At 43.4% G+C, this 11,457-nt stretch overlaps 1 protein-coding gene across 4 annotated transcripts in view; it reads left to right on the top strand.

The window, feature by feature from the left end:
• ate1 (arginyltransferase 1) overlaps nt 1-11,457 on the top strand; it is a 116,281-nt gene that overhangs the window by 63,786 nt on the left and 41,038 nt on the right. For all 4 annotated transcript variants that reach the window (XM_083775253.1, XM_083775254.1, XM_083775251.1 and 1 more), the window contains one exon: nt 662-761. In XM_083775253.1, the coding sequence (XP_083631379.1) occupies nt 662-761 (100 nt within the window). The remainder of the gene's footprint in view (nt 1-661; nt 762-11,457) is intronic.

The raw sequence follows: 11,457 nt of genomic DNA, 5'->3' as shown, positions 1-11,457 counted from the left end.
CATAAGGACTCTGTTGTTGTTGTTACCATTCTAAGTGCCATTATTTTATTATACTGTACTTATATGTATGTTATTGTTTTGTTTGTTTTTCATTTTAAGTAATTGTATTGTATTGTCTGTATTATGTATTGTTTTGTTGTATTGTCTGTCAAAAAAAAAGAAAATTCAATAAATATATTGTTAAAAAAAAAAAGGGTCCGAAAACAGTCTGGGAAACAGTTTGGAGAGCACCGAAGAACTGCGTTCCGGTGTTGATTTCAGCGACTTAACCCTTTTACGAAAAATTCATAAATCTGAATAAAAACTAAGCTATGATGACTAAAACTAACAGTAAAATATATTGACAATTTCATCAGCAAATAAAAACTAGACTCAAATGTTGGGGAGGGAGGGTCATTTTGTTTGGTTGTGCCCGGGTGTGTTGTGCTCTGGAATTAGCCGATCTACAAGCTCGCATCACGCAATTGATAGGATTCTACGATGACCCAATGATGTTCTCCATACAGAAAACACTTCTGTGAGCTAGTGACGAACGAGTGATGCCAGGACTATAGGTACTCCATAGATGAGGTTCAAGCTATCAGGTCCATCCTTCCATGAATGGCTGTCCTTTTAAGAATGCCATGTCTTCAATTGTGTGTTTTTGTTTCCTTTTAAACAGGGAGATTGCCTTCACCAGGCAGCTGCACACACAGTCTCCCAAGCTGTGCTACTACTATCTGGGATTCTACATCCACTCCTGTCCCAAGATGCGTTATAAGGTAAGTGTTGGCTGGCAATTTGGTGGAGAGTGCTCCCCAATGACTGTGTGCTGTACTGTGAAAGTATGTAACTCTTTCACACGCCGCACATTTATTCGCCCCCCCCCCCCCCCCCCCTTTTGCGGAATGAACTCGTCTCCTATGGAAACAACACCCGCCTACGGTTAGTTTAAGTATACAATTTTGAGGTATTTGTACTTTACTTGAGTATTTCCAATTTCCAATACTTTTATTTCATCTCAGAGGCAAATATTGTAGTTTAAACTTAGTTACTTTGATTATTATTACCAAACAAACATACATGAACCACTTCAGATCTACAAGCTCACAATGCGTCACATTGTGCGCTTGTAGATCTGCTATTTTCAAGTATGAAAACTTGAAATGGGACATTCTGCACAATGCACATGCACAATGAGTACTTTTATTACATGTTCATGAAAATACTTTTGTACATTTACGGTACTTGTTAACGGAGTATTACTTCTGCATTAACGTATCGATACCTTTTACTACTATAAACAAATGGAGTACTCTTGTGTAACGTTATTTGTCGTCCTCTCGTAGAGAGTGGAGGTTTCGCCGCGCAGCTCGCTCCCTGAACTGTCACGATGATACACGAGCAGGACACTTTGATGTGCGAGCCCCATTCATGAGAGCACAACGTTTCCGCTCCCATCTCTGTTTGTTATTTTAATCCCGTGCACGGAGCCTCACTTCCACAAATCCGTTCTCTGTGTGTGTGTAGTGTGTACCATCTGCATGTCTTCTCCACTGTAACTGCGGTAAAGCGGAAGGGCATACATACGTACATACAGATGTGTAAAAGTGTAGTTCCACCGTTTTACAGCCATCGAGTAATTTTGGCCTCATGTCAGACCATCGGTAATGGTGTTGAGGGGGAACGGAGACACCTGTGGAAGGTGTTAAACCCCCCCCCCCCCCTCTCTCTCTCTCTCTCTCTCCCACGCACAGACGCACATGCACACACACACGGTACACATTCATTCTTAGTGGTGTAGGTAACTAAAGTACTGTACTTAAGTAAAATTTTGAGGTACTTGTACTTTACTTGAGTACTTCCGATTCCCAATACTTTTACTTTATACTCCACTACATCTCAGAGGCTATTATTGTACTTTTACTACACTGCAATTATTTACTAGTTACTTTGTACATTCTGGTTATTATTACATGACGTACATTAGCCACTTCGTCGCAGAGATTTGTATACAATTGACAATTTGAAATGAGACATTCTGCTCAACCCATTCTGGGTGGGAACCCCTTTTGGTGTTCTGTACAGTATGTACAATACTTTAAAAAAATCTTGTTTTGGATGCTGCTATATAAATATTTGAAGTTTTTCAGAAAACAGTTTTTCAAAAAAATCAGGATTTAAAAGGCGTTTTTAGAATCGGAATGGGATAAAGTACTTTCTACTTTTGGTACTTTAAGTACAATCTGATGCCAATACTGTTGTACTGTTGTACTTTTACTGAAGTAAAAACTTTGAGTACTTTTTCCACCACTGCTCATTCTATCCTCTTGGCACCAGTGTTTAGGAAGGGACTAGTGGACAAGAGATCCAGTACAAGTAATTTTACATTTGGTTGCATGCTGAAAATAGCCGATCTACAAGCTCGCAACGCGTCGTCGCGTTGTGAGCTTGTGGATCGGCTATTTTCAGCATGTCATTACGACGGCATCAAGGCCCGCCAAAATACATTTTAGTCGACTAAATCAACTATAGATTTAAAATCTTGATATGATATGTAGTCGACTAAAACTAGACTAACTCTAAAACGTGACTAAAAATCACACCCGTGTGAAGTGAGGGTCACTAATATATTAAAGTCTAACACTGACAAAACAAACGTTAAATTCTCTTTATTGTTAATGGCATTTAATGTTTGTGTTAGGGACAAGATGACGTAAATTTTCCCTTCATTGTCAATGGCGTTTTTTAAACAAACATTGAACTAAAACAAACATTAAACGTGGTCTGTGGTCACGGGGGTGTATTCGCCCCGTCCCGTACCGGAGCACATATTTTTTCCTGTGAGGCTTCAACTGTCTCTGTTGCCTGCACTGTAAAAATCCCCAGTGTTTTAATTTAACTTGGGAGAGTGTAAAAAAAACCTAAATTAACAGAGGATTTCACTGTGTGCCTATGCCCCCCCCCCCCCAACCCTCCCCTTTCCTTCGCCCTCATGTTGTTCTAGGTGCAAGGGCCTCAACAGGGAGAGCACGAGAGCTCTCTTTCTCTCCCTCTCATCCTCTCATTTCTCTCTCCTCCTTTCTCTCTCAATCTTTCTCTCAATCTCTCAAGAGCTCTCAGCTCTCTCAATCTCAGACATTTTCTGTCTTGATCACTTTCTCCCGCTCTCCTTATGTTGTCTTTCTTTCTTTCTTTCTTTCTTTCTCCATTTTCCGCCTCATTGCCGTGTGGACTCTGGGGGTTGCTTTAAGTCTAGATTCTGAAGAGCTCAGGCCTGCAGTGCTCTTCAGCACTAACCCATGCTGCAGTGCTCTTCAGAAGTCACTACAGTACTAACCCATGCTGCAGTGCTCTTCAGAAGTCACTACAGTACTAACCCATGCTGCAGTGCTCTTCAGAAGTCACTACAGTACTAACCCATGCTGCAGTGCTCTTCAGAAGTCACTACAGTACTAACCCATGCTGCAGTGCTCTTCAGAAGTCACTACAGCACTAACCCATGCTGCAGTGCTCTTCAGAAGTCACTACAGTACTAACCCATGCTGCAGTGCTCTTCAGAAGTCACTACAGTACTAACCCATGCTGCAGTGCTCTTCAGAAGTCACTACAGCACTAACCCATGCTGCAGTGCTCTTCAGAAGTCTCACTACAGTACTAACCCATGCTGCAGTGCTCTTCAGAAGTCTCACTACAGCGCACTAACCCATCGCAGCAAAGTCTATTTTTTTTGTTTAGACGTGGCCGGTGGGATCCTGCAGTGCATGTGATCCATTCCGGCATAATTCGCTCATGAGCAGTAAGAACATGATTTATGTTCTAATTATAACTGGTTTAATTGTGTAATGTGTAATTAATTAGATTAAAATAATTAACACAATGAATCCATGCTTGGATGACCCGCCCCATACATCCCATAATCCCATCCACTCTGCACTATCTAGCCCTGTCTGGATGGGAAAAAGACACAAGTCGATTATTGCCATAAAAGGCTGCACAATTTACATAGGCAGCGGCTCCAATCACATATATAGCACGACAACGGGGTGAGAGACGGAGAGACACCGTCCTGCCACACTGGATTTGTTATAAAGAATAAAACAGACATGAATACGTATGCTAAATTAAACTATTAAACTATATTAGCTGGATGTCGTATCATGTATTCCTTCTACGCAGAGCTTGCACAACCTCTCTGATGTGGTAGCATGTGTGCTGCAGGTCTGCAGAGACCAGAGGCATCGCACACACATGGTCGTGTGGGTTCAGAAGCCCCACCGAGAATTATGAACACGACATCGTGTAACGTTGCTGCTCTCAGACATTAAAATGGTAAAGCCATCTGACTGCGGCAGCATAGTACGAAAAGCGGCAGAAACATATGTGCGTGTGCGTGTTCTCATTCACGCTTACGCGCATGTGCGTGTGTGTGTGTGTGTGTGTGTGCGCGCCGTACGGACGGAGATGCGCATACATGCATGTGCACAAACACCTGACAGGCACAGCCGGCGTGGTGACTGACTCATACATGCACAAGACGGACACCACACACACACACACACACACACACACGGAAAAGCTATTAGACCTGAACAGCTGATTCATCCGCAGTAAAAACCTGAGGGATGGAAGCGAGGAGGAATGTAAATAGATTTGATGGACTGAACCCAGTGTAGATTGGGGGAGGGGGGGGGGGGGGCAGACAGGGCTGCTGAAGACATTATCGGTTGAGAGAGAGGTCACGTTGGAGCGGAGGTGGAAAACGCGCTCGATTGTTTTTACTTGCGTAAAAGTATTGATACTGCAATGTGGAGAACTGCTCCGTTTACAAGAAGAAACAGTCCGGAATTCTTGGGTAAAAGTACATCGGCATCAAAATATACTTGAAGCATACCAAAAGTAAAAGTGCTCATTATGCAGAATGTATCATCTCAAGTTCGTATAAATAGCGCTCACAAAAGCTCACAATGCGACGCGATGCTATGCGACGCATTGTGAACTTTGGCCATTTTCCAATTGGCCGAAATGTATATAGGGCTGTGCTTAATGTATGTTTTGTAATAATAGTCAAAGTAACTAGTAACTAAAGTTTATTTTTAAATAAATGTAGTGTAGTAAAAGTACAATATTTGCCTCTGAGATGTAGTGGAGTTGAAGTAAAAGTATTGGAAATTGGAGATACTCAAAATGGTACTTAGTTACTTTCCTAGGCAACATACGGAGCTGAGCAATTAACCGGAAATATATCGAAACCCATATTTAGAACCTCTAACCGACTTAAAGGACCACAATTTTGTTTCTACTCAGTCTGTGTCTCATAGGAGGGCTTTGGGCAGTTCAGAAACCCATCCACCAGTGACATCATCGTTAGGCAGATTTTTTTTTTAAACAAGATTATTTTTTACAAAATTTTTTATTATTATTTTTATATTAAAAATATGTTTATATATTATAATGTTTCTATTGTATTTTTTTGTTATCGTGAGAACAATGGCTTCCATTTTCGCATTGCAACTTTTCAGGAATAGAAAGACTGCAGTTTCTATTAGCTTGTATTCCCCATCGATGATGTCACTGGTGGACGGGTTTCTGAACTGCCCACAGCCCTCCTATGAGACACAGACTGAGTGACATTTTATCATGATTATTAGTGAGGACCAATTATATGAAGATAGGTTGAAAAGTGGTGAAGTGGCCCTTTAAACGCGTTTGGGTAGATTAATTGAGCAGATTTTTTTTATTATTATTTCTATTTGATCTAATTATAGATTAAAAATCAACAAATCAACATGTGTTGTCTTGTTAACCACTTAACCTGGTATTATACATTGTGGGTGGCATACAAAAAATGGTGGTTTCTTTATCGTCCATTAATTGCAATCGAGGCAAAAGTGTGAAATAATAGTGATATTGATTTGAAGTGTTTCTTTCGTTGACTAATATACTACGACAAAATGTTCGTCGAGTGGACTACCTTTTTTCACTGACAAACTAAGCTATGATGACTAAGACTAAGTATATTGACAATTTCGTCAACAAATAAAGCGATCAAGACTAAAATGTTAGGAAGGGACTATTGGACATCCAGTATGAGTGATTTTACACTTGGTTGCATGCTGAAAATAGCCGATATACAAGCTCACAACGTGTCGCAGCGCAACGCGTTGTGAGATTGTAGATCGGCTATTTTCAGCAAGTGTAAAATCAGTCATTGCGACGGCATCAACGCCTGCCAAAATACACTTTAGTCGACTAACTCAACTGTAGATTTAGTGTGACTATAACTAAATGAAAAGCATTCCAGAGACTATGACTAAAACTAAATTAAAGATTTGCTGTCAAACACTGCTTGTGAGAGTAGAGGGAGAAATGTGACGCACGCAACCGAATCTCACGCTGACGCTCCCATTCACCTCCAACGCTGTCCGAGTACGGTGTTCGTACGGAGGCTGATGAGAGCAAAGCTAAACCTCTTCCAAGTCCATTAGGTGAGCCAAGAATCTCTCCCATTCATCCCATTTCTTTCTCTCATTCAAACCCCTGATTCCTCTTCTATTCCCACAATGATGCTTTCATTTCTGTTATTCCATTCAGCTGTTCCCCAAAAGCATGTCCCTGTCCATGGGAGACTGATGTCTTGTTGGGGATTATGGCAAACTGCCACATCTGCCTTTATTTTTTCTTTTCTTCTTTTTTATTTTGTTACCTTCTCCCTTTGCATATTTCAGGTTTGTGTGTGTGTGTGTGTGTGTGTGTGTGTGTGTGTGTGTGTGTGTGTGTGTGTGTGTGTGTGTGTGTGTGTGTGTGTAAAATCTTAATCATGCCGTTACCACAGCTCCTAGTCCCCCTGCAGTGGTATTTGCCCCCCCCCCCCCCCCCCCCCATATCTGTGTGTGTGTGTGCGTGCTGTCGGCCCCCACCCCCCCGGACCTTATTCACAATGTCCTTATTTAGCTTAGCTCTTCCTATCTCCCCCTCGCAGGGGGTGGGGTGGGGTGCGGCGCAAGGGTGACAAGGTTGCCCAGTTCCCACCTTTTGCGCACACGCTCTCCCACAGACAGGCACTTGCTCTCTGTCTCTTTCTCTCACACACACACACACACACACACTGTAAACACACACACAGTGTCCCATGACATGGCCCAATTTGCATATGACCAAGTCGCTCATTAATGCACAGACATACTGAGGAATTGTTCAAAGGTCCCCAAGATGGAGCCTTGGGGAGGGGGGAGGCCCTGTCAGTGCCCTGCTGCTGCTGCTGTTGTTGTTGTTGTCATCGCTAGAAGCTCCCTGGTTTCTGGAGGTCAGTCCCATTGCTGGACACCTCGAACCTCCAGCATTGCTCTGATCTCCTTCCTTTCGTCTTTATTTTTCTTCCTAATTTGAATAATCCTACCAATCTGTCTGTGTTTGTCAATTGGAGCCCATGACACCATGCTCATTACTGCAGGCTGACTTGAATCCCCTCTTAAAGATCACCATTCCCCCCCTTCCCCCAGAAATGCAATATTTTCCTTCCTGTTACTATTATTTCTTTGGCCCCTGTCCTATTACAGCTCCATTTGGAGTCCTATATTGAGGGTTTTCTGCTCTCCAAAGACCAATCAGATTCTACTCTCTTTACCAGACATGTGTGGGAGGCTGGATACGTTTTATGAGAATCAGCGTTTATTTTTGAGCGGTGCTAGCCGCTCCCAACTGTGTGTGTGTGTGTGTGTGTGTGTGTGTGTGTGTGTGTGTGTGTGTGTGTGTGTGTGGCCTATTGACCCCTAGTGAGTAGTAAGGAGAGGCCTTTACAACCCTCCACTGTGAAGTTTAATGGAATGATTTTGAAAACGCAGTATGACTTGCTTTATTGCATTTCATATGTGTATGAATTGAATTTCATATGTGTATGGAATGAAACCTATCACTAATGTTGAGGCGGTTCTTCTCAGTACACAGATCACAGGCAATGAATTGACACTTCATATTTGTGGTAGGGGTCGCATTTTATTCATGTTCATTCTAATGTTGATTTAAATAAATGGCTTTCTTTTGCTTTAATATTTCAATAGCATTAATGCTATTGAATGCATTGTGACATAGATTTAGAGTATTTACTTAATGCTTAAGTAAATAACGCCACCAAATAATATACTAAAGCAGTTGGGAACCCATTTCTTTATCCGTATATGTGCGGGATGCGTCGCATCCGCTTTATTGATTGATTATTTCCAGATCTTCCATGCTCCAGACTGTATGACGGAAGCATTTTGTGAGAGGCAATAGTATGGCTCTGTGGTTGTGTGTCCGTCCTGAGACTGGGAGGTCCGGGGTTTGATCCCCGGCCGGGCCATACCAAATACTCTGAGACTCCTGCCCCTGGCCTGGCCCCGGTGACTCTTTGCTTGGCACTCACCATCCACCATCAAGGGTTGTATTGGGGGTAAGTCCCTGCCATACTGTATATACCCAGAGATGCACTTCAGGACATTTTATTAGCATTTGGACATGTGCAGCACTGTAGAAAGGCACCATGTAACAGCACAACTAGTTTCCATAGAGAATACAAAAGTAGTGGTATCTAGACTTTTGGTATCTGTTTTGTCTAGTGTGTGCGTGCGTTTGAATAAATAGTAAAGACATACATTTACAGTAGGTGCCCAATATCCATTAGCTGGTTTTCCATCCAGTGCTACACCTCGGTGCTCATGTATGAGGCAGGGGAAAAGGCTTCTGTCCAGGCTGTCCTCCAAGTCACACCTCGGTGTTTCCAGTGGAGAACGGCTCCACGTGCGGTGATGTAAACCACCACAGGCCCCACATGTCCAGACCCTGCTGGCCTATAGCGTTTGCCCCGTGGAGCCGCCGCGAAGGGGTGCCGAAGGCCTGCGGTCCAGCCAGGAAGCACGTGGGGGCGGGGGGGGGGGTTGGCTGCAGCCTGGGTAGTGTCAGACTCCCTCTCCTTTTGTTCTCCGATCTGGGACGGGGTGTCCCACAGTGCCTCGCTGCCTGCCCTGCCTGTTTGGCTGGCGGTGGGTGGGTGTCGGGGGGCTAGCTAGACGTGACATCCTGCCCCTGGCTCTGGTCCCCCGATCTCTTGGCCAGGGTTGCCAAGTCTGCTTATTTCGCACAACTTTTGGCTTTTTTTTTTTCCAGAGTTGCGGGGTCCCACCACCCCGAGTAGTGGGTTGCAGGTTTTTTTGGGCTTGGTTAAAAAAATTGTTGGATTGTTTTGAAAATCGATAAAGCCAACATTTCTTTGATGTATAAATACCCATAGGTTTGGGGTCGTGTGAATCACATTGAGTGACAGAATCGGCCTGGTTGGCTAAAGTATGTTATGTGTGTAATAGTGTAATAAATGACCAAAGCATTCATTATTATAGACAAGTATAGTATTTATAATGATACATGCGTCAAGTCATTTCTTTTAATTAGGGTTATATAGCCATATTATGGGCTTGTTTTGGCTCGTTTTTCGAGGGGAGATTTGGCTTTATTTCTCTCGCAAGAGTTGCCTTCTTTTTGGCTTGTTTTTGGAGATGGGTTGGCTTATTATTTCTCTCACGACAGTTGGCAACACTGCTCTTGGCCCTCTCCCTCCGCTGTTCACCGTGGCTGTCTGATGTTAAGGCTGCAGAGAACATAAGGAGAAGCTGTGGGAGGCTAAATGACCAATGGTCCTGGTCCTTCTGCTACTCTCTCTCTCTCTCAAAATGGGATCTCAGTCTTTGAGATCCCGTTTTCTGTCTGGGGCAGCAAAATATCGCCATTCCTCCGATGACAGAAACGATACCTGCTGCTTTTTAGATCCTCAGTCAAATGATGTACTGTGTGTGCACGTCGAAAGGCAAGTGATTTGAAAACAACCTGTGATATGATAATGTAGAAATACTTTGTTACAAGTAATAGACTGTGACCTTTGTTTTTTGTGCCCTGATGAAACACACAGACTTGACTACTACTCTACATTACCCTTCAGGGGTTTTCAACGGATTGTGAACGACTTAAGTAAGACACAGACCGTCGGCTGTCGGACAGTTTGAAGCGTCGCATGCTTGTCGGCAGGAGACTCCCGATGACAAGCTCCCGTCGCTTGCCGTCCATATAGCCTTGCTGACACGTCGGAACCCGCTGATGAAGAACCGAACATGTTCGGTCAGCTGGCGACCCTCGGTAGCCGACACTATCTATGTTGTAGTGATGAGGGGGTAAATACTCCACTGTAGAGTGAACCTCTAGTCTGCTCGTCATATCAGGACTGACTACTCATGTACTAGATACCATATCGTAATTATTCTCAATTCTTATACCAATTGATCAACTCCAAAGCAAAGCTAGCGAAACAAATGCTGTGTTTTGTTTTGTTGCGGGATGCATTGCAGAGGCTCCGGGGTTGCCATATTGGCAGATTCTGTGAGTGAAACAAGCCACCAGGTCTATGAAAACAAGCCCAAAAGAAGCAACCCGTTTCACCACTTGAGCCCTATTGGATCCGCTATTTTCAAAAGAAATCATGAAGCCCAAATAAGCAACTACACAAATACTACACAAATAAGCCCAAACTAAAGCAACGGGCAACTATGAATATTAAGTTATGTTACAGGAAAACTAGCCCAAAGTATATAATAACTAGAAAAAGTGCCCTTCCGGGCACAGGTCTCCACCAGGTTATCCACAGATCCGTGCAGTTAGAGGTAAAAACACTTTTCGGCCAGTTATAGCGCCACCTTGAGGCTGAGTTGAAATTGTTCATGTGGCATTTCGTCCTCGGCCTAGTGGGAATGTGGGTGCACAATTTCACGGAAATCACGCGATGTGTTCATGATTTGCAGCATTTTGTTTGAAACTGAGCACTCCTGTGAACTTTGGAAGCCAATCTTAACCAATCAGGATGGAGTCTGATAAATCTGAAAGACCCGTTTCGTTGAATGGCTCTAGAGAGACTGTGTACCAATTTGCGTGATGTTTGGACAAAATCTGTAGGTGTACTGTGCAAAAACTTGTTTTGCACAAAGCGGCCTCCTGGTGGCGCTATAACAGGCCGTTCTGGAAAGTTTGGGGCAGAGGTTCATGGTTGGCATCCAGGGAGTGTGTGTGCAAAATATGGCATCGACCGGGTTAACGGTGGCCGAGATTAGCTGTTCACGGACACACGGACACACGGACACACGGACGGACACGCGGACGGACGGAGTGCAAAACATACTCTCCCCACATGCCTTCGGCCTGGTGGAGACAATAAGCAGAACTGGCAACACTGCAAACTGCGCTGCAACCTGCTTTTTGCAATTTGCATGGGGAAAAATAATGTTTTGTCGGGCGACTGGTTTTGTGCTGATTAACAAATGGTAGTCTGTTGCAATCTGACAGTTTTAAGTAGTCTTTGACTAGTCTGAACTGAAGTTTGTTTGGTTTGTTTATACATTTGAAAACTTGTGACATTCTGCATAATGAGTACTTTTACTTTTAGTACTTTTAAGTACATTT

Source organism: Protomyctophum parallelum (genome assembly GCF_964188405.1).
Source record: "Protomyctophum parallelum genome assembly, chromosome: 10".
NCBI lineage: Eukaryota > Metazoa > Chordata > Actinopteri > Myctophiformes > Myctophidae > Protomyctophum > Protomyctophum parallelum.
This window is presented reverse-complemented; position numbering and strand designations above follow the sequence as displayed.